This window comes from Trachurus japonicus, chromosome 9 (assembly GCF_045865225.1).
Source record: "Trachurus japonicus isolate A0001 chromosome 9, Traja_1.0".
Taxonomy (NCBI): domain Eukaryota; kingdom Metazoa; phylum Chordata; class Actinopteri; order Carangiformes; family Carangidae; genus Trachurus; species Trachurus japonicus.
This window is the reverse complement of record NC_140915.1, coordinates 29,897,373-29,921,878: the sequence shown is the minus strand read 5'-3', so window position 1 is coordinate 29,921,878 and position 24,506 is coordinate 29,897,373. Positions and strand designations below refer to the sequence as shown.

General features: G+C 40.0%; 1 protein-coding gene across 2 annotated transcripts in view; it reads left to right on the top strand.

Moving 5' to 3' along the window:
* Nucleotides 1-4,854: 4,854 nt before the first annotated feature.
* The window catches only part of LOC146981750 (tetratricopeptide repeat protein 28-like), a 179,025-nt gene continuing 159,373 nt past the window's right edge, over nucleotides 4,855-24,506 (top strand). For both annotated transcript variants that reach the window (XM_085787272.1, XM_085787271.1), the window contains exons 1-2: nucleotides 4,855-5,201; nucleotides 7,844-8,143. In XM_085787272.1, the coding sequence (XP_085643398.1) occupies nucleotides 5,172-5,201; nucleotides 7,844-8,143 (330 nt within the window). In that variant the 5' untranslated portion in view covers nucleotides 4,855-5,171. The remainder of the gene's footprint in view (nucleotides 5,202-7,843; nucleotides 8,144-24,506) is intronic.

The window sequence follows — 24,506 nt, the reverse complement described above, 5'->3', positions numbered from 1 at the left end:
ACGTTTCCGCGCCCTGATTGGCCAGAATTTTAACCTAATAACAGTAAAACTATAGAGTTAAAAAAAAATTCACCCCCCTCAGAGTGTGTGCGGGGGTAGAAACTATCGATTGAGACGAAAAAACGTTCTGACACCAGGCTTTTAACATGTTTACTGAGGATGTAAAGTCGGCGATTTTAACATGGGGGTCTATGGGGAATGCTCCCTTCTGACACCAGCCCCCAGAGGAATCCGAGGGGATTGCAGTTTTTTGAACGCGGAAGTGAGCTTCACTTCTCAGACCCACAACTGCCCCCTTGGTACCGCGCATACCGCGCTAACCAATCAGTACCGTGTGTGGCGGAAGAAGCCCCGGGTAGACACACACAGCAGTGTGTCTAGGGTGTTTACTGGAAGTTTATTTAGCACCAAACTCGTCGACTAGCCCTACATTATCAGTGATTTCCAAAACTGTGCTGAAATATTTTCCATACTAAAATAAAAAATCATGCCATACAGGCCAGGGTTAAACACCTAAAGTTAGGCCTAAATTTCACCTCTGTTTTTTGAAAACATGAAGCGTGATAGGAGCCCTGCTAGGACTGAAAGAAACATTTCTGATTTCTTTACTATACTAGAAAATAATTCACCATGCAAATCTCTGACGTAAACATATTGAATTTCTATGTATGAAATATGTGCATTTAGCTACATACAATACAATCATATCGTATGTAAAACCTATTAGCCTACATACAATAGGAATTGGAACAGTTTCATATCAGCCTATGTGTTATTGCCATGTAACATGGTGGCATGCAGCACGCAGTTCAAAAGATTTAATTGTGTTTCCATTGAATGTTGTTTCTGACGAATGGACAGTTCCCACTTTGTTGCCCAACCAAAGACCCAGGTTCAACCCTCAAGTACTGTACGTACTGTCATTCATGTAAATTGTAAAATTTAAGCCTGGTGCTGGTGACCTGTTCACAGCAATGGTAAGTTGTGCTGCCACATGCACAGATGAATGGTTAAATGTTTGTATCATGCTGTACCTTGCATGAATTATTCACAATTTGACCATTCAGCATGAACTCTATGTTCACAGCAGTTGTGAAGGTTGTCTGTCCATTCCTCCACCATTGAAATATTTCTTTAGTCTGTAAGTATCCACAGGTAAAAAAAAAAAGAAAAGAAAAGGGTTTTTGATAAAGTATTTAATTTTCTGAATATAGTCATTTGAAGTCCATGGCAGACTGTTGAGTATAACTTTCACAGCACTTCTCTCCACATTTTGGTCATTTCATTTCTTAACAAGGAATTCCAACTGGCTGGCAGTGTATTTCCTGCGTCAGTCTGGAAAACAAAGGTGTATCGGGTCTACCATCTTCTTGTACAAGATGGGACTCTCACTCAAAGTAGGCTACTTATATCCACAACTGTTTACAGCTGCACAGGAATGCAAGACATTGGCAGCAGATGTTGTGGCGGCAGGCTGCTCAGCTGGAGAGTGGAGCTTTACCAAGCATTGAACTCTAGTGTAAGGGGTCTCATAGGGGGTACACAGTAAAAACGTTGATTTATATTTAATTGGTTATTAAAGGTTTTAAAGAGAAAAAAAATTGAAAATACAAATATTTACTTTAGATAAATTTTGATGCTTATTTTTAGAAACAGAAATCAAAGCAGTGATTTGGCCACCACAAGTGTGTGCTGATAACAGAAAAATACCATTAACATTAACTGCTAGGTTTGGCCATGAAATGCAACTTTCCTATTAAAATGAAAAGTTCTCAACTTAGCAACCAGGTTTGGCCGTGAAATTCAACCTTCCTATTCCTAATGAAAAACGTTTCAATAACTTTAGCTGCTTAGTTTGCCTTCCAGCAATCCATTGTCAAGAAAAAGGAAGGTCAAGTAACATTAAGGTATGCTGTCAGAAATTCAACATTTCTTGCTCTAGCTATTAACTCTAGGACAAAAGGTAACATAAAGTTAAATACCATAACATAAGTGCCAGTATTATTGGCTGTTTGTGTAGTCCTCATACATTTATTGATACGGCAATATAAAACAAAACCATCCATCCAATGACTACACTGATTATCTGAGGGTGAGCAAATGCAATGTATTCACTAAGCTATCGGTATGCCAGAAAGATCTGGTGTGTGCAGAAAATCTGTGTGGTTTTGTGTATTTCAATTTTTAAGTATTTTAAGTGAAAATAATAATGTTACAATGAAATACATTAAATCATGAAATAGTAATACTATTGAGTTTCAAAGTATCTTTAACATTTGTTTTACCAAGCCCGATTCTACAGTACAATGTTGCGTTAAAGGGATAGTTCAACATTTTGGCAAATTGGCCCATTGCCATAATCGCTATAGTCATAGCAGTAGGTTTGTTACCTTTATTTGTCGGTGCAAGCTATTTTTAGAATGGTGGAGCAGAGCATCAGCGGTTTTGCATACTGATGCTGATGCGCGTTTCCATTGGGGGCAGTTTTTCAGCAAGCAGTCTCTGCATGTGCCTCAAAACAACGTCTCATATAACGTTCCGTTATTATCTCATAGTGTGGTGAATGTGCAGGTCACAACTTGTCCACGAGAGTGTTTTGGAGTTGTTGGATTAGGTGAGCATAAGTTGAAGTGGGGAAAAAAAATTATCAACCACTAAATTATTTTGACCTTTGACAAACATGAATTGCATAATGTTCATCCTTTTGCATACCGTAGGCCTATTTCATAACATGACAGTGTGGGCCTGACTTTTTTCTCTCTTTATAGTGAATATTTTGATAAATACTAGTGCTATTTGTCATGCAAATGTTTTAATGTAATTAAGAATGTATTGTGTATAAAGGCCATTTCATTATTTAAAACCTTGAATCATGAGTCCAAACCATGTACGGTATGTTATGTGGAGAGACAGATGACACTTAATGAGACCAATTAACAACCTTTTGTTTAACTTAAAATGTCTAACATAAATTTATGTGCAACATTGAAAAATGCTACGCTTCCATTTAATACCATTTAAATGTCTCATTAAAAGCCTGGTATGGTCCATTGCCGCCATGGACAATACCGGCAACATACATGTGATCTTGAAATAGCAGGAGAAACATGTCTGCTCTGAGAAAGGCGTATTCCAAGGCTTGAGGAGAATTACTTAACTACTGGTGTCAAGGGAAAGTCTTCTCTGGAAAGGATTGTTACACCATCTGCTGGTAGAGAACTGCACTTTTTTTCTGAGCACATGAGTTGCATCAGTCTGCCTCATTTCCTGGTGTTCTTACGTAGCTTCCTTAGGTCTGCAAATTCCTGCAAATTTGGTCTTACTGTCAATCATCAGGGGCAAAAAAGCTCAACAGAGAGTTATCTAAACTTACCCATGAATTCAAATATATAATGCATGTACTTTTCTTCCCATGATGACGTGTCGCAGTGTCTGCGGTGAACAGGGTTTACTACTGATCTGACACCAGATGTCTCTCCCTAGACAGAAATGCTGTCTTTTCTTGTGTTCATACTGTGTCTTCTGTACATTAATGCTGTCCTACCACACAGGGACACTGCTTACAGCCACATTGTGATTTTTCTGGCCACTTGGGAGCAGATGAACAAGCTAAAAACACAACACTAAGATACACACAAAAAAAACCCTTTGGAAGTTGGTGCGTATCCTCTGGCAAACAGTTGCATATTTACACATGTAGAAGGTATTTTATGCAGCAGTTTGCATTGAAGTCATGTTTCTGGCAACTGGAATGTAGGCCCACCGGTGTGTGCACATGTGGATCTTTTTTTGCAATGAAAAAAGAAAAAAACTTTGCTGCATCATGGATTCGAAGTAATGAAACCAGATGCACACACAAACTGTGTGTAGTTCTTCATAAAATCACCTCAACTCTTTGTATTACTTTTAATATTGGATTAATGAATTGTGCATAATACAGTGCTGCAGGGATGAGCGATTTTTGTCCATGAAGCTGGAGGTTCACCCTGGTTCCTTGAACAAAAAGCCCATTGGATTTTTATGTAGTGGAATAAAATGTGTAAATGTCTTGAGCTTGTGTTAACCAAGGAACTTATTTCAGCTGTCTATTCAAAAAAACCTCTCAGCTGTGTCCCAATTCAGGGGCAACAATCTTTTAGAGGACAGAGACTATGAGGCCTTCATAGCCATCACAGACCATGAAGGCCAAACTGAAATGAGACGCTTTGGCCTATGGAGGATTTGCACTTTACGTCCCCAACTGTGCCCACACTTACTCTTGCCTCACAAAGCAGCAGTCCTGTTGCCTAGCAACCTCGACAACATATAATCGTTTTTTTCAGGAATCCTTTGGGGTTTTGGCCCATAGTATTTTAATAGTTGTACTGTTAAATATTCAAGTGAGCTGAAACCTAATACTTGCAATTAAGTGTTCTCCTTGAACTCTCTCAGTGGTGTTTTGTGCCACACTATTTTCATTCATTATTTCATTACTGAGGTGCAATGAATCTTTGGATAGGTTGAGACGCAAAGGATACACCCATTGGTTGATAGCCCAGGGAAAGTAAGGCAGCCCCTGAACTGGCCATAGGTAGCCTAGTGACTTGATGCTAAAAGCTAACCCTAGTTTCAGGTAAGGACTAGTACCTGTTGCTCTCCCTATCATGGTTTGGGGCATCAGTAAGCCCAGGTGGTGGGGCCCCTTTGTCACCCTTACCTCTGACCTTACAGAGACAGTGAACGCCTCTGTGCGTAAAGTTAGCGACCAGTTTCTTTGAAAATCACTATTCCAAGAGTTTGTAAGATGTTGTAAAGTAAAAAAAGAAAAGAAAAAGTAATGCGTTAACTGACTCTTCTCTCCTGCTCCTGACTCAGGCTCCCACAGACCGTCATGCCTCCCTCCGCACAGCGCTCAGAAATCCGCTATGGCAACAAGGGAAAAAAGACACGAAAAAAAAGGAAAAGATTTGACAACATGGCGCACTTTCCCTGAGAAAAGTTTCTCCAGGACGCCACACAGCTCCGTTTTTGTGGATTTTCTCTGCAGTTTGTCGACACCTGCACTGTTACGTGGGCTTCTTGACTGCATTTTGAACACCTCTTGATGCTTAAATAGTCGAAAAAACAGTCAACAAGGACTGTGATGGGATGAGAGCGATAACCCGCCGCACAAACCAAAGCAGCCAGACAGGATGGAGAAGCAAGCGACTCTGAAAGAAAAGGTAAATGGATTTTTTTAAAAACTGCATTACACACTGTGTTGCGGTATGCCACCTTTGTAGTTGTTGGTATTTAACTGCCTCCTGGATAACACTTTTTTTCCCTTTCTTTTTTTTTTTTTTTTTTTTTTTACCTCGCGTCCTGAACAGGAAATACCAAGTGACCGTTCCTGCGAAAACCTCGTAAAAGACCTCTATCGATTTTCCAGTCATGCATACTGTATTGTACTGCACAGTCCTATGTGTGGGCTCAACTGTCGCAGATGATATCCAATTTAAATGCGATCTAACGACAGTGGAAAATTACAAAGATGAGAAAATAGACTGTAAACTCAAACCACACTTGTATTGTTATTGCATGAACAGAGAGGCTTGCATTGCCAAGTCCCCTCAGGCAGTAAGTTTGTGTGTATTGCCATGAGTAAATCCACATAATTCCCCAACAAAACTGTAAATATGTGCAGTCCAGACTATATTTGCCTTTGGAGACTTGAGCTAATCTCTCTCTGTCTGTCTCCTTGTGATTAAGTTGGTACGGTGTCCTCTGTATTGGTCTAGGCTTTCATTATCTCTCCACCCTTCCTGCCCAGTGCTGCCCACACACTGTAGGCAGCCCCCACAATGCTGTAGCAGATGAGATTGGACCTTCCCCTAAAAAAAATCAGCTGGATTAGTTGCCTTCTCTCTGATCCTGCTAACTAGTTGATTTCTGCTGAAGTTTGTTTGAAGACTAAACCTGCATGCATGCAATCGGGGGCCCTGGAAGCACTGATCTATAATAGATGCTTCTGCTGACATTCCTTTAAGAGCAAGGCTTTGAATGTCGGTGTGTGTGACAGTGCTGTCAGCTGTGGTGTGTGGACGTCGCCCCCTCAGTCTCTTTGTTTACTCCTGAGAGGTGGATTGCCTCTCATGGCACCCGCAGCAATAAACTCAGCAGTTAACACTTGTTTTTAAAACCTCTGTGCACATTTCCCACTGGTTCACCTTAACTGTTAGTGAAGCATGAGTGACCTCCTCCTAATCTACAAGGGTTGAATTTTCTATTACAAGCAAAATATGAAAACAAACAATGGTTAAGAATTCAACCAAAGCAAATGAGTCATTCAGTCCTTTCCGAATTGTTGTCATAAAGATACACATGATTTAATTGTTACAAGAAAGGAAGAACTAGAAAACGTGTGAAAGATGAAGGTAAAAGGGTGTAAGAAAGTAGCTGATAGGTACCCCCACTGTAACTAGATTTTGAATCCGCTTGATACCCAAAGCCCTCATGTCTGTTGCTGCTACTCCCTGGGCCTCTGGAAGTAATTACCAAGCCTGCCCTATCCCAGAATTCAGTCTGAGGAGGTGTGGTGAGAAAGAGGTATAATGGAAGCTGGCCCAAAAAACATGCAACCTGAGATGAATTTCATGATTCACCAATACTCAGCAAACCATCCATGTTAAATGGATGTGGCACTGGCCTACTTCATCAATCAAACTTTATTGGTCGGATGCAGTTACAGTAAGACTTGAATCAATATGATAATTGGTTTGCATTCACATGGCTTGTCTGCCAGTTGGTTCGCGAGTGCAACAAGTTAAATATGAATGGGAACTATAATAGATTCAATCTCACATTAATGCTGATGGCCTTGCTCTAAGGCAGGTATTATCTTGTTGTGGTGGGAGATTTATCAGTGTAATGAAGATGTCTTTATTAGGATGAACTTTACACTGCTGCTGTGCGTCCAAATCTCTTTATAGAAGAATAACAAGCAAATGGCTGTGAACATCAGAACAAATAAAGGCTTTATTTGAACTAATAGGACGTGAAAGATAAAACCTTGTACACTTAAATCCCATCCCATTTTAAACCTTGATGAATCTGTCCTTTGTAAACAGAGGTGGAGTAACTGCAGTATGTGAGAAAAATCAGCCGTATAAGTCTTATTCTGTAAGAAAAAATTTTGTCAACAATAATTCAACACATTATTGTGGAGATGCTTTTAAAACTACTGTCATGACAGAATATTACCCGAAAGATAAAGCAATTGTCCTTCTTGTGTTATGTTAATTATCTAATCTTTTAGAGTGGGGTTTGGAGCGGATTTTGGATGCTGTCTCTCTGTTCTTTGCTGCAACCTTTAAAATTTTAATTTGAGCCAAATTAGAGCAGCTTTCATCAGTTATATTGCTGACATCCTCTCTGGTTTTTATGGCTGTTTCTTTTACAACTGACATTGACTTTGACTGGTCACAACAGAAAATACACAGGGAGAATATGTAATGATGGCTGCAATTACATAATTACATTACATAATCAGGCAAATATAAATGAAATTCAGCAATTACAAATGTACAATTATAACCGTGCTATGCTGTGGAAAGTTTATTGATCTCACTGAACCCACAGGACCGTTGCATACATATTTTTTATCATTTGTCATACACCTCACATATGCAATATTCGCTTACACTTGAGCTGCATGTTCAAACCACTGTGGTACCTCTGGCCAGTGTGTAGCTCTAGTAGAGCAGTTTGATATAAAACTACTCAAAAGCAAGGCATTGCTGCAAGGCATTCCTTGCATTTAACTGTAAAAGTATTTTTCAGTCACACCGATTATTGCTCTTTCATGCCTCTCTATGTGTTTCTCCAGTTTTCAATCTTTGGCTCTCGGACAGTGGGAAGACCTATCCGATGTGTTCCTGGAGACGACACGGCCAGGTATGGTCTCAGCAAAGCAGAGTTCATGGAGAAAGTGCAGCAGAGCAACGAGGCGTGTCAGCGTGGCGACTTCCAGGCGGCCGTTCATCTGTACAGCGAGGCCTTGCAAGCAGACCCACAGAACTGCATCCTGTATAGTAACCGTTCAGCAGCTCTTCTCAAATTGGGACATCACCAAGCGGCTCTGGAAGATGCTGAAAAAGCTTGTGAGCTCAATCCCAAGTGGCCCAAGGTAAGTGAAACTGTAGCTCTTGAATGACTTTTCTCAAGTGCACCAATAGTGTCATTGCCAATCACAAACAAATCTCATTTTCCAATTTGATCTTTAATAATTAGTTGCATAGATCTAAATAAGCGCTTGGTGAAATTTTTGTTATGTTTAAAACCGGCATTTTGTCAATATAGTAGGTAATAATAAAGCAGTAGGTAATAAGGTAGTCCTATAGGTGTAATATTGTTGTACTATAAATTATTCTTAAAGATGGCTTATCATCAATTCAAAGTGTTTCAAATTCGACTCACATTTTCGCTCCTCAGTTGCATTCTCATGGCGGCTGATCAATACAATTTTCTGGAGTCTTGTCTCTGATCTTGTCCAGGCCATGTGGACTAACCTGTGATAGATTTCACATTACTCAGCCGCAGAGACCACTCGGAGACCAATTCCTCTCAGTGATAGAAATGCATCGATTTCATGATTTAGCATGGAGAGATACTTTTGTCTTATGAGAGAGAGATTGATGATAATGCGGTAGAGTGGTATTGATGATAATTTGTCGCTACCAATGATGCATCAGCGGCCACCTCTTCTTTGATCTGAGGTCATGTATCTTCAGATGTAAAGGTAGGTTTCCTCCTCTGTAAAGATGTGCCACTGCAGTGACGCTGGAACTGTCACTTTTTATCACATAGATAATCCTGTGTACTTGCTGTATTGTCCCATAGTGTATGTATTGTATGGCCTTTTCAATTGGAAAACAATAGTGAAACTCACATGAATACCTGGCTGTCACAAATGTAGTCCTGTTAGCATCTGTTGTTTTCTATGGCACTTCATATTTTCGCTGTTATGAATATAGAGTTGCTGTCCAGCTGTAATTTTAGATATTTTAAGCACAGTTCTTTCTTTCTTTCTTTCTTTCTTTCTTTTTTCTTCTTTCTTCTTTGTCTGTCATTTGATATTTCCAATTCAACAAGACTCTCATCTCCTCGCCTCTCACTCTGTACATTGAATACATCTCGTTTTGGGAGCGATTTCATAACCTTGTGAGGCCAGTGAGGCCAAACTATAACTGAAAATCACTGCCAAAATCATTCTCCTTTCTCCTTTCTCCTTTTTATATGCTATCCAAGCACAATGAACTCTTTGTGGTCTGACTGGGGGATGGTTGGCTTAATCTCAGCAGTGTAGCTCTGCTTATTCTAGGATTTACTGCCTGACAATTTTGACTCTCATGCTGAAGTTTGTGTTAGCAGACTTGATGTCTGTGTGTAGCCTGACCCCTGTCATGTACTTGGTCACATGAAACAAAGGGATTAATGTTTCTGTGGTGTTGACAATTATGCAGAGGGCTGCATCCTCATGTTTTAAATTATGTTCCTTGAATCACCACTAGGGGTCAGTCTTGTCAAACAAGAAGGATTTTTGAAGGATTTTGTCTGTGCAGGACAAAAAGACATTCATGCCATTTCCAAAAAGGTTTTTTTTTTTTTTACATTCAGAGGGTTCAAGGAAATCCTAATGTTTTGTCTCTGTGGTAGAACTGTGCTCACAGCCACCATGGAGAATATCGTGGGAGGTGGGTTTTCTACCCAATAAATGCACTGGTGGAGGCCAAGGTCATAATAGATCTACCATCTACCATTTTTTTTCTGGTATGTTAAGAAAAAGAAAATTACATTAAGATGATACTAAATTAAAATTTTCTGATAAGAATTTGCTAATTTAGAATTTTCACATCCACTTTGTAAAGTGGATATAAACAGTGATTTGTGTTGCAGCTCCTGTAGTCAGTCAGTGCTGCTGCCTCAAAGAACTGATTAGTAATGGTGGTTTTGACACTAACAGCGCTGGCCTCTGGGAAAAAAAGATTTGTCGTTGTGCAGTACATCTGCTGTGCCTGGATGTTTGATGAAGGAACAGGGATTAAATCATAGGAGTGCGCTGGCATTCAGATCCTGCGTGAGTACATAATATCATCAATCATAGCTCCCTGTGACTGCACTTGTGGACTGGCGCGTCAAACAGTGACAGGCATGGTTTTGCTGCCCCAAGCGTCAGCGAGCAGCCCACCCTCCTGAAGCCCACAGCCAGCCTGTGAAGGAGCCCCCTGTCTAATCTGTCAGCTTTCCCTGTCGTAAGTGCCAGGAACACACATTCTGAAAGAAGAAAGAAAATGTGTGGTTTAATGACCCAAGACAGCTTTAGGCCCTTTGTACCCCACCCTCTTACTGAATATAAAAAGCTTAAATGAGAACAAAATAAGGTGTCATTTCATAGACAAGAGGCCACACTTGTGTGTGTCTCTTCGTATTTTGTCTGAGACAGCGTGGTTGTGGGAGGGGAACCGAAGGAAAATGTGTGGTGTATAATCAAGTCTTCATGTGCATGATTAATTTTTAAGTCGTGAAAAGGAGTGATACTGTAGCAAACTCTTAAACTTTAACTAACCCCCTTTTTTAATAGGCATGCCATTTACAGTAAGATGGAAAAGGTGTCGGTGTCTATTTGCAGTGAGTATTTTACGATTCTGTGCTGCACTGTAAGTGCTTTTTAGGTGTATACAAGTGACTTGGAGGACAGTGGTACCCTTTCTAGATAGATTCCCTGTCTATTCTGCTCTTCCATCTGCTCCCTCCCTCTCAACAGGCTGTTCCAGTGACATGTTAAACAAACAGCCCTTTCTGCTATCACTCCCATTCTTCTGCTTGAGTGCTGACAGGAGAGTTCCCAGGGAACCAGAAGACAACTGGCACTGCAGTGTCGGGGGAGACATCTCTATCATTTGCATATCTTCTGATTATAGGTTATGATGGTGCCTATCGAGGGTATTCTGTCTCAAGTGTTAATTGCCAAAGTTGCCGCTGACATCCACTCATAATGATGGGTGAAACCCATCCAGCCTCGTTTCTCCGATGGGCCTATACATTTTTTGTCATGCATGCCATTGCTTGCATATATTTTTCTTTTTCACAGTCATAAAAATGTCCATTTACATCCCAGTGGACGGGCCTTTGTTCTAAGAGAGACAATGAGTGTTTGCCTTAGAAAAGGTCATGGTGTGTGGAGTGCTGAAAGGGGACTTTAATTACAGCTGCAGCATATCCAGTAATTGTGTAAGGACTGTATGCTGACACCTTGAAGAGGCAGAAAGCTTCTTTTTCCAGCCGCGCTGGGCGATTACGCTGGATTTTGCTGCCACTGTGCTTGGAACAGGAAGAAAAGAATTATGTGTGTTATTGAAGACCTCATCCTTTGCCACTCTCAGCAGTGCTCTGCTTTTCATGTGGATGAAAATCACTGGGATGTAATGCTCCCCTGTTGGTACGACAGTCCCTTAAACCAGCTCTCATCTGATCTCAGTGTGTGCAAAGAATAAAGAACCTGTCTTTTGATCTCACGTGGAGAGTGGTTATAGCTCTTGTATCTTTCTTACCGCTTTCATTTGCACCATCTGAAGTATTTATCTCATAACATTAGGTGACCTGTCCTGTTGTTTTGACACAAGCTGAATAATGAGCTGAAAACATCACAGTGAGGCTACAGTAAGTGGACTAAAATAAGTATGAATTGTGTTTGTAGAGCAGAAAATATGCCTCAGATAATGTTTATTTACTACTCTGAATTATATTATTATTTGTATTTTACATTTGACATAATTTTCGTTCTTCTTCTTCTTTTTCTTTTTTTTTTTTAGAAATTAATTTGCATTGCTAAAGCTAACCATCCTGCATGGATGGCACTGCCTATCAGTCATTGTCAGTCTGTGTGGTTCCTTTGGTCCAGACTGAACTCTTGTACAGATATTTATGTTCATTAGAGGATGAATCCTACTGACTTTCATGATCCTCTGACTTTACCTCTAGCTCCACCATGAGGTTGAAACATGCCTTGCCTTGAAATGTGGTATCTACGTAATGACATTATTGGTGATCCACTCACTTTCCATGTGGCACCATAATCAAGTCGGAATTTCTCATCTGTCCAATTATGCCTTATGGTATAAACCAAATCTAATGACATTTCCATTTACTTCTGTTGTGTTTTGTTTTCATTGTAAACATGGCTAACATTATACCTGCTTAGCATCACTATGCACAGTCATGGTTAGCGTGCTGAAGTGCTAACTGTAGCCTCGTGGAGCTGCCAGCATAACTGCGGGCTTAATGTTGCTAAGGCAAACATTCAAACAACAAAAACATCTTATTTTTGTCTTTCCCCCTCTGTGCGGATTGATTTTAGTGCCAGTAATACCTCTGTAAGTGAACGCTGAACGCGGTTAGAGCTCACATATTTCCTCACCCACTATTTATACAAATGTAAAGTGAAAATAAAATAAAAATCTGACAAAATCAAAATTAAAGGCAGAATTCTGAACTCAGTGTATGTTGGACCCATGTTATGCATCAATTAATATTTATGGTATCCCTTGATGCATATTTATGATTAGCATGATCTGGTTTGATGTGAAAGAACTGAATGCAGCTGACATCAACCTGCATACCTGCCTGTAGTGATGAATAAATAGTCATAAAATATGAATGCCTCTCTAGTTAAGAGACTACGGATAGACAGCAGAGACTCATTATGATGTTGCGCAGTGAAAGTTGCTCACCAGGTAGAATTCTCCCATCAGTTGCATTGCTTGTTGCTTTTTTGTGCTTTCAGATTATTGGGTTATGGTGAAAAATGGGCCACAGGAGCTCATCTACAACTGCACATCCCTCACAAAGTGCGTGCTACACTGGCGAGGCGTGTTTTGTGATTGTAATTGTCAAAATAAAGACTGATGACTCTCACTTAAACCTGAGTGGTGAGGCAGATATACAGGAGAGTAATTCCATCCATTCAGCAATCCATAAAAGTCAGGAAAATGAATGAATAACAGCATAAATAAAAAGAAATTAGCTTCATATACGCTACAGAATGAATACCGGTAGATATATTGGAATAGATTTAATGGAATATAAAGACTAATCCAAAGTAAACTCAACTCTGTGACAACGTATAAGGTCCTTGATCCAGTAGGCTGTCCTAGTTCTATATCCTCCCCCATTCAAGTGTTGATGCAGCTGTTCTGCATGATAATATGATTGTACTGTATTTTAAGTGGATTAAAGCAACTTTAATTTGATTAAATAGTCTGAAAAGCACCACGTTGCATAGGATGGAAAAAATGCAACTGTGATCTACACAGAGAAAATGCTTGATCTCCAAAAAGTTGGTTTATGCCTTCAGTTTTTGACATGTGTAGTCTCAGTGTTTGTTGATCAAGAGTTTATCGACCTGCTGAACACCACAGCAGCGTTTTCATGTAAGAGGTTTTATGGATATAGACTTATTATGACAGTGTGCTTTCCCCACTGTCTCTCTTCATGAAGATTTGTGCTCTAGGTTAAAATAAGGTCTTCCTGCCAGCTTCCCCTCTCCCACTGCTCTGCTGCTGTTTTCCACCGTAGCTCCAACGCTCACCATGGAGAGAGTAGAGTCATGAACCACTAATAAGAGGGTTCCGTTTTGCCTCTACCCAGCCGAGGCTTGAACTAATGAACAAATCAAATGAATGGCATGTAATTATAGGCCAAAAAGAGCGGGACGGACAGAGGGTTGGCGCTAGTGGGCACAAACCTGAAATTATTTGTCTGGAAAATCTGTGAAATGAGCGGGAGCAGTTAAATTCTCTCTTTTTCCTTTAGAAGGCCATTGTGGCTAAGCAGCACTGCACTTATGTAAGGGCCATGATGGAGGGGAAAGTGACCATACACTCACACACACGTGCACACACACAGTCTGCTGTTTTGAACAGCGCTTCCTTGGCAGTTATGTCATTCTTTACGCACACAAGATGAAACCAAACCCATGCTGCATTTGTTTTTTAAGGATCTATGCAGTTTAGCTTCATTATAGATATCCCATGAAAGGAGGTACCTTTCTTGAATTATACCATTTGATTAGTGTTTTGTGTCTTAATGGTCGTATTCACTAATATTAAACATCAATTTATCAGAGCGTCTGCATTATTACGAATCTGATGGGTGCAATTTCCATTCAAAATCACATCACCGTCTTTCATTCTAATGACCTCCTCAAAATTGAATGAACGCATCAACATCCACCACATGCTGTTAGAATCAGCTCACATCACCATTTCCTACAATGTGTTGCCTCTGTATTTGTTGAATTGCCAGTGAGTAATGCAGCTCAGGCACAACACGCTTAAATTATGCCGGTAATATAACTGTAAGAATTTGTATTCAGAAATGTATCGCCATTTCCAGTCTGCTAACTCAATACTCTTGAAGTGTTCACTATTTTTTCTTTTTCTTTTTTATCTAACAATTTGGAACGGCAGCCTTCAAATCCTGCTTACCCGGGTTGCTGTGACGGAGGCCAAGTGGTTTTCCTCTCTGCCACCCAGGCGCCCCACCAAATTGTAGTGTTTAGTAGAATTTAATCTGCTTTCATGAAACACCAGGCACACACAGAGAGAGACATGCACACGCACAAAAAAAGAAAATTGGCCTAGCTTTTCATTTTTACACTAACCATAAGCCCCGTACAGTTACAGTATGTATCTGGGTGCTTTGCTGGATCCTAGAAAGTTTATAAAGAATAGGTTTTCAGGGTTGGATGATGTAATTTGGTTTGATGTGTGTGTGATGACCTCCCTCTCACCTCACAGCCGTCTGTCTACTCTCTAGTCTGTCCTGGGGGCACGGATGAGTCAGAGCTGGGAGCTGATGTCAGCCTGATGATAATCTGTCTGGCCTATCAACACCTACTGCCCAGCTCACACAGATGCGTCATTTTAGATCATCTGTTCCCGAAGAATATATTGGATCCGAGTTCATTGTTCATTCTGTGTTTTTTTCCTGGCTAAATAAGTCAATACTGGACTTTTAGCATATTTTTTATTTTGTATAAAACTTTCTTTGTTTTGTAATGCCATTTTCAAGATAAGCTCTTCAGAAAATTAAATGCAGCGACCTCTTTGTACCAAATTAAATAAAGTATATCAAAGCTTAGGTAAGCACCTCAAACAAGAAACTTTCAATCATGTTAAAGTAACGTCTGTGCCTCAGAATGCTTTTTCCCTCTGGATACATCATTTGATTACCAGCTTAATAGGTTTTCGCTTGCTATTACATGGCAAGAAATGTCAAAAGGCCCAGAGAAAGCAAGCTCATTGCCATGCTCATGGCATAACAGCCCGCCACTGATAGTGGATCAGCTTTACAAGCCTGAGGAAATGAGGAAAACAATTGCACCCTGCTCCCAGCACGTAACCCCTTGGGTTATACAGATTTTTTTTTTTTCTTCCAGGGGTTCATCTTGCTGTCAGACTCATATTGTGCTGGTCCCTCCCACGTGGGAGTTTGGCAAGGCTCTGCCCCAGACCTGGATGTCTCCAGAATTAGCACAGCCTGGCTCTGCTGCTGGGAGGAAGCACTCCCATTGGGGAAATGTGGTAGAGCAGAGAGCAACCTGCAAGAAGCCCATTAGTATACACTGCATAAACATGGCAAGATAAATAGCAGAGCTTTATTTTTCTGCTCTGATGTGCTTCCTGATTCTGCCATCTTGACCTCAAACCTTTCGTTGACTAGTAACCTCTCATTTTATCCCTCGCGTCAGTTCCAGCTGTTTTGTTGGATATTCCGCTGATGTATGATATCACAGATTTATTGTAATATCTCCCACCTCTTTAAGGAGGTGCAAGGTTCGGTCAGTGCTGACACCGTAATGGAAAGTCTCCCTTTCTTAGCTTGTGGTCTGCTTCATATAGCACCCTGTCATGATCTAAGCTCCCACCCTGAATGAGTCATATGCCCTGGTTCCTCCCTGAGAAATATGATGTTCAGGTTAAAGATGCTGCTAATTTTGTCTCCAGGTGGCTGGAAAAAAAAACCCAGCGTGGTAGAAAATCAGCATCAAATCAGTTCTGATTTAAAATGAATGAAAAAACTGGGTCAAGACCGGTGTTTGGTAGCGTTGCAGCACCTTTCTTGAATTACTTCTGATCATCTCCTGTTCTGATTATTTCATTTTTTGCTGTCACAGTTATACTTCTATCCAGTTAGTGTGTTGAACACAGCAAAAGCAAAAGAAATATTCACGTTATAATTAGGTACTGCATATTTGCGTTTATAGTTTGAGTTGCTTGAAATAAGTGAAATGTATTCTGTGTATCTCTAAAGGGGATTTTTATATTGATAGGATTACCTACTACTTACCCCTAGGCAGGTTTGTAGTGTTTTTTTTTATTGATGGAGAACAGCAGAATCTCATCTGCGGTGCGTTCTGCTTCTCTGCCATCTATTGTTATCCTTATGTTGCAGACAGTTATAGTTTGATACTGATCACGGCTTCCCTTGAAGCAATTAGACTCTGCAAAGAGCAGCATATTTATGGACTTAAAAATACATCTGCATACATTTACAAAACCTGTAAACCAGTTGCCAGCCACAGTTAGCGAAAATGCTTATGATGTGACTCCATGCTTATGATGTGGATGTGCATTCTCATGTGCATGCTGGTATCCACCCACTTGATTTTATGTGCAGTTTCATTTCAGAAACAGTTTTTTGGCTCAGATGGGGAGTTGGCCTATCAGCAAATCAGAATAGACTTAACCATCCAGCATGTATAAACAGGGTGTAGAGCACACACACTTATAAAGACATTTAAAATGTTTCTCATGGCTGCTGGATCAAAAATCTGACTAACCTGAGACATTACATTTGTAACATATCTGATAGATTGAAATGTTCAAACGGTCAATTAAAATCATTAGTGCGCTTCTGTCTGATATGTTCATATATACATTCACTGAAGCTTTTGCTCCACTGTAGAGACTGAAAATGGTGGTAGACATCAGATCTCTGTGGAGCAATAATAATGTTCCAGAAATTAATGCCATATTTCAATTGTGTTTCATTATTTTTCTCCATTTCAAGTCTGACTGGTTTATTTTAATTGTCATCTTGTCTCACCTTTTTCTTCTAGAACACCTTTAATAGACTGGAGACTGGAGAATTAACACCACCAGGTGTATATCCAACTCCTAATATTTGAACAACACTAGTTGTTGGCAATTTCTTTCACTGAATCTTCTTAAAATCAGGTCAGAGTTTGTGCTATATTTGGTTTACTTTGCCGTAGCGTTCGTGGTCAAACCGCCACAGTTTTACTTCAAGTGAAGTGAATCATAAGGACATCTTTCTTCATTAATGCAAATTGAAAGAGGCCACATTCCTTTGCAAATATCAGTACACCAGTGTAAAATGTCAATGCACATTAATAGAACACATTTGTTAAATAATATGTCACTTAAAATGTGTCAGTGTTTTTGTTGCGAAGCCATCACTTTGTATATCAGGAGAAAACAAAGTCCTATTTATCAATGTCGATCATGTGGAACCAGAACATGAAATTAAATCAGGCTTTAGTTAAAGTATGACCTAATTTTGTCCATTAAGTGAGTGCTGCATGGTCACAGTTTTTCTGTGATTACTGACTTAACTGGCATGTCGTACATGATTAATGATAGATGATTCCTAATAAATAATGCATGTTTGGAGGGCAGGCGGGAACAAAGAATACAATATGCACAATATTATGTTAACTTCTGTGATAATTTCAAAATTCTGTCCTGAGACTGTAAGAAGGAACGTTTAATATTTAAATCCAACCCAGCAAAAAGATGGATCTTCTTTTTCTGTCTAAATGTCCTGGCGTGTAATGGCCTCCAGCTTAATTCTTTCTTTCTAAAGTGCTCCTTCAAGATCTCAGGGCTCGTGTTTAGGCAGCTAAATTACTCACTTGTGTCAGGTTATTACAATTAGCTGTCTCTTACCTAGATACTTCCCTCTAATTCCTTCTCTCCATAATAGGTTTTACAGAGAAATGCACCAGCAACAACAGCAGCAGCAGCAAAATGGAAAGGCCTGGGGAGATGTATTAGCAGAAAAAAAGGCGGGAATGCAGGTGGTGTATTTATGCGTGCGAAAGTGACAAATGACTTCTGTGGTTATGGATATAATCTCAGTATTTGACCAGAGGCTGAGCTGCTCCAGTCAGGCGTTAAGAAAATCACACACACACACACACAAGGTCTCAGACAGAACTCGAGTGTGTTTCTGTTTTAATGAGCTGGACAATCAAATATACACTCGGTGACCAGAAAAACATAAATCTCTGCTGTGTAGCTCACTGAACTGTTTTCTATTTGGCCTTGATACTGTATAAGCTGGCACACTCAGAGATACAATAAAGACACCTGTAAGGGGTGGGGGAGAATCGCGATTCTTATCCTCCTCTACGATTTTGAATCCTTTTCCTCCGTCTCTCTGCGCACCCTCACAGGCTTCCGTAGACAGCGTTGCAGCAAGCTAAGATAGCCGACACTCGTTAACCGAACTGATAACTGATAAGATTAAAATACTCTATTGAATGTCTGTGACTAGGCTTGTGTCCATCCGCAACCCGACCCTCTATCGAGGAGAGAGGACGATCGCTGTTTTTCTTTCTTGCCGTTATGAAACACACACGCTGCTTCAGCTGAGCAGCCACTTCCACTGTGCTCTGAGACTGTGATCTGCGCTCAGATGGAGGTTAAATCTTCACATTTTGAAGTGCAGTCAAACACCAGGCTGAAGAGAGAGGAACTCTGACAGCTTGTCTGTGGAGCTGCAGGTGAACCGGCTGGAGAGTGCAGCACCTTCCTTTTTTATTTTTTTTTTATTTTTTTTATTTTTTTTAGCAGTGCCATTGTTGCAGATGATACACATCTTTAGTACAGTATATGCATGTGCATATGAGAATTGACTTTGAATCAAATAAAGAGACACCCAATCTCGCTACAATCGCTACAGACCAGGCTTTTGAAAAGAGAGTATAAGTTCAGCTAAACGTAGCAGTTTACTTTAAAATGGTTCAAATATATTACTGCTGAATGAATCTTAAAAACTGACTCACATGTCACATTTTTTTAGGGCAAATATGGCTCCTGATATAGTCTGTAGACATCATCATCATCATTCCACTTTTTTCACATGGTCTGGTGTTAAAAAAAGCAAACTAAAAATCGCAAAAATATATCAATATCGAAGAATTGCAATTTAAATCGAATAGGCACCCAAAAAATCTTGAAAGAATCAAATCAGGAGAAAAGCATATCGTCCCAGCTCTACCTGTAAGCGTTTCTTGTTGAGGCGGGCATTGCTGACTACATACATGAGATTTCATCTGAATTCAACCAGGGGGTTCAACGTGTTTGACATCATCATCTTGGGAACATAATGGTCATGAAGTATAAATGTGGTATTCAACAATCCAGGAACCTCTCTGACCGTAAAGCGCTGACACATTTCAGTATGTTGTCCTCCAACTAAAACTTTATATGTCACTTGTCCCTACTCTCAAATATAACCCAGTGGATTATCATCATGGTAACAACAATACAACCTGTAGGGGAATACAACCAGACTGTTTGAGGTTGTGGAAAAGTCATGGTTTGGGTGGATTTCAGTATTAAAAAAAACTACGTACTCTTGTTTTGGAAAAAGTTTGGTTTGAGTTTTTTTCTTTTTTCTTTTTAAATTAGAGGACTTTTATAGTTTCAACAATAAACAGAAGGTTAAAGTTGCGGAATAGTCAATAGCAACAACATTCATTATCAGTTTCATGTGGGAAAGAAGAGAGTCCTTCTGTTTGAAAGACTTTTGTTTTTGTTGCCTCATCCATCCACTCCAACCTCCACCTGATTATGTCGGGTCTAGTCTGGGCTTGATGAAAATACAATCAATAGTGCTCTTAATTTTGCATCACCGGTACATTGTAAGGTTGTGATGCCACTCGAAGAGGTGTACAGGGCGCTCTCACACGTACACCCATACCTTATTGTTTTTCCTACCCCCATTCTGCAAAGAAGGATATCGGGGTCAGAGCCAATCTCAGCCGGGGAAAACACAGAGAGAGACCTGCTAAATGTCAGACCCACCAGTGCGACCAATGAAAATGTTGAGTTGCACAGAACCACTCTTTGTGATCCTGACAGTGCCAAAACTCTCCTGGAGCCCACAATCATACTTTTCTGTTAGATTATGTTTTTAAGACCCATGTAAACCCATTCACATGCAAAGCAAGCGTGGAATTGGAGTTGCCTTTGTATGCATCTGTTTATGTTGGAATACATATGCAAATGGGAAGTAGCACTTCCCTCTGCAGGGGCAGGGTTTTTATTTTTCAAGTGATTAGAAAAATAAAAAGCCTGACCCTGCAGGGACAGACGTATTTTCTCATTTACTCCTGGTAGATAACAAAACAAATTCAACAACAACAATTTCAGACACTTGGCTGTCAAGGTGGAGTAGCAATATATTAGACAAAAGAGTCACAACACGTCTTAAACAGGAATAAGTATATTCAGTCCTTCTCACTAATGATTGCCTGGTCACCTTGAGTAACCACATTTGGACCGCTGGCAGCCACTTCATTTGGTGCCATAGGCAACCACTTTGTTGTGTCGAACATTCTCTGTCCCTTTTGTAAGCATAAATCCCCACTTCAGCAATTGAGAGTGAAATTACTAAGTAAAAAAAGCTAAAGTTGAAAAAGGTTCAAACTAAACAAACAAAACACCAGTGTAATTACTTAATCCATATCCCTCTTTAATGGTCGCAGGCAGATAAAGAATGAAAAGCAGTGCCTCGGTAGGCACACAATGCACACAATCTTTGTCAATGCAAGATAAATAAGAAATAAATGATAAAGTGAGTCAGAAGGCAAAACATTTTAACATTCACCTGAATTCTTAAATATACAAGAAAAACCTCTTACCTTAATTGTTTACCGTAAATCTAGATCAAAAATGGCTCGACGGGGGGTAATTAATTCTCCTGTTATTATTAACCATAATAATAATTACTTCACAAATGAGCAATTTAAAAATTGGTATGCAGAAGTTTTTCTATCTTTATGTTATGTGACATAATTAGAAAGGTTGAGTTCCTTATTTTAAGGGAGATAAATTCAGTGTGCACCTGTGAGAGAGAAAAACGGAAACACGAACTAGAGAGATGTCGTTAGCGCTTCTGTGCATGTTTCTTGTGTCTGACTTGATACATAGATACCATACATCAGTCATGCCTGAAAGAAATGAGGTGAAGCGTCACGTCCAAGGGAATCAACAGTAAGTCATCTGCACACGTCTAAATTTAATGTTTCCCCATTGGGCCGTTGGAGCAGGTGGCGAGTCAACAAGTCAACACCGCGTTGACAATGAGCAAATGTCATGTTTCACGGATGCTGTTTTACTTACATTATGTCATTACTGCGAAAATTGAAACAATTATCCAGAGGAGGTGTGGATAGGATAATGATGCTGATGTGAACATCAATTACGTCCACCCACATCCAGACAGGTGGCATCCTGCAGGCACAGCAGAGCGTCAGAGCATCATTAAAGCAATGCGTCAGCCTAAATCGGTCTGGTGAATATTAAAAATCCATAGAAAATTCTACACTGTCCATCTGTATCCTTGATCTAGTCCAGTCATTTTTTATCAAGCACTGACTCTGTTTTAATTTTCACACAGCTCTTTTATTCTCACCGTGTCATCTGTTAAAATAAAGTTAAATTGAGTTGTGTTTTGCCATATGTATATTCCAGTCATTCAAAGCTGGTTACAACTTAATTTGAAAGATTGCAGGAATAAGTGTGTCAAATTAAGCTCGGAGAATTGTTGCATCCGTAATTGGGGTTCGGTGAGCTCCAGCATTTCTGTTTATTATTGATTAATGCTGCCTCATTAGTGCTTGGCACCTAACTATGTTGGTTAAATGATGTAAGTTTGTGAAAGACAATCTGAAAGCTGCAAAAAAAGAATATTATTAAAGAAACATGATTTGCTTGTTCAAGACTTTGTAGCAGCGCAAGACCTCCGCACAGATGTAATTAGAGCAGCACTGTGTTGCCAATTTGTGCTGTAGTTGCTTAAATGGTAGAAATCAGTCAGATGCTTCGACCAGCTGTGATTCGGTTGTGCTCCACTAAGTTCAGCTTACAGAAAATGGTTCAAGCCACTGAAACCTTTGCCTAACAAAACATCCCACCTATCAGGCTGCTGTGTGGAAGCCAGAGCTCTGCTGTTATTTTTACTCAGAGAGCAGGTGTGAAGCACTCTGATGTTTTCATCTGTTTTATTTTTTGCAGTTGCTACCATGTTTGCAGCAGTGACACTCTTCTCATTGTGTTGACACTTATGCCGTTAGAACTTTGGTTTGGTAAGATGCAGTGCAGCAGCTGTTTTTAGTTTGAACCAGCCACATGAAATCGTCTCCTATGTTGCATCAAAGAGCATGTGTGAAATGACCCGAATGAAAATGAGGCCAGAGCCGCCACAGCTCACACGGTCCTTGGGAAACTCATATCTAACAATGAGCTGAAAACAGGAAAGCCGTTGGGAAGTTTGTCAACAAAGCTCGGAAGCGACCTCTGCGGTTTGTCAGGGTCACAGTCGTAGCAGCAAAAGTCAAAACATTTTGAGGAAATTTTTACTTTTAACTTGTAAACACAGACTTAACATAAACATAGATTATAATGGTCCAAGTATCAGCATCTAAGATCACATGTGAACATAATGAGAGCGTATTTAAAGACTCTGACTCACACAAACTGTGTCCTCATTGAACATATAGCTTTCGGTGATGGGAGATATTATGAGCACTAATCTTGTTGTAAAGCACTGCATGCTGATCAGTATTATCAGCTGATATGGTTTAATTGCACAGTTGGTTTCACAGTGAGCGCACAGGAATGTAAAACTATTATCATAGCCTATGTCCCAGCCTTTCCCAAGTTTGTTTACAGATGCACAAACGACGTGTGTCATAATGAAATATAAATGTATGGAGCATCAAAAATCTTTCTAATTACTTCCACAGTTTTCATTGACTCATAAATAGAATAAATTACCCATTTACCCTAAGCATTGGCATGTTTATTTATGATGTAGTCTCCTTTTCGATTTCATCTACGTACTTCATGTAATTACATATTTGCATCCGCAGTACCACCACAGCTCTCATTTCCCCGAGCTACACTTACAGCACAACACATTCATTCATATCACATGGGATTTCACCACGACAAAGTCTGTGGTTGAACACCATTACATTCCTTCAGTCTGTTTGTGGAAACATTCGGGTTTCATTTAAGGCAAAATAGTTCAACAGATTTATGGGATAGGTACCATATCATGCTCTATAATGTGATATATCGTGCTGCTGTATTAACAGCAGGGCTAATATTAGATACAAAACTAATGTGGATATTATGAGGTTTTATTTTCCTGCAGTACTCCTGTGTGTTTTTGCACACCTGGCCACCAGCTGCACGGCCACTGAATAAATGGAATTAAAAAAAGACATTTTCATTTCTCCGTCAGTCCTTGGCGCGGTTGTTATTATACCCAAGCATAATTAAAGAAGATGCTTATGTTGCTGTGCACAACCCTTTTCATTAATAAATAAGCATGTTTGGCTGATTGGTGTAGACTGATGTGACTGTAGAGGTCAACCTTGCCTTAGAGCGGTTCAGAACTTCTGTTTATTAACATTCATACCTTATAGTTGATTTTGTTTGACATTAAGTTGCTCTCTGTACGTTAAAGGGATAGTTCAGCATTTTGGCAAATTGGCCCATTGCCATAATCCCAATAGTTTTAGGAGTAGGTTCGTTACCTTTATTTGTCGGTACAAGCTATTTTTAGAACGGCGGAACCGAGCTGCACAGAGCTACACTATGGAGGCTACTGGGATTTCTTGGTTTCCCTCATCAAATACACAATCCAACAGCTCCAAAACGCTGTTGTGGACAAGTTGTGACCTGCACATTAACCACGCTATGAGATAATAACGGAACATTACGAGACAGAGTTGTTTCCAAGGCAAATGCGGAGACTGTTTGCCGAAAAACTGCCCCCCGGCCCGACAGGAACGTGCATCAGCGGTTTTGCATGAATTTACCTCGAAAACAACTCCAGTGTGTTGAGTGACATCTGTTCAGCTCAGCGTATGTCTAACAGTAATGGAAGTCATATTAATATGTAATATTTGAGCATCTTTGTTGAGCTGTCCAAGGTTTGTGGCTTAACTCCTGAATGGCCTCAGAACAATGTGAGGCTTAATTCACCAGAGGTTTTGTTCAGAGAGTTTCCACTTTCATTTCATTGCCATTCACTCCACACATAAGTCTGGAGCTGACAGCAAGTGTTGATATAGTGGGGAAAAGATTGCTGTACAATTGCTTCCTTCACCTGTTTCTTAGACTCACAATACCTGACACAAGTGAGGCGATAAGTCAAATTTCTGA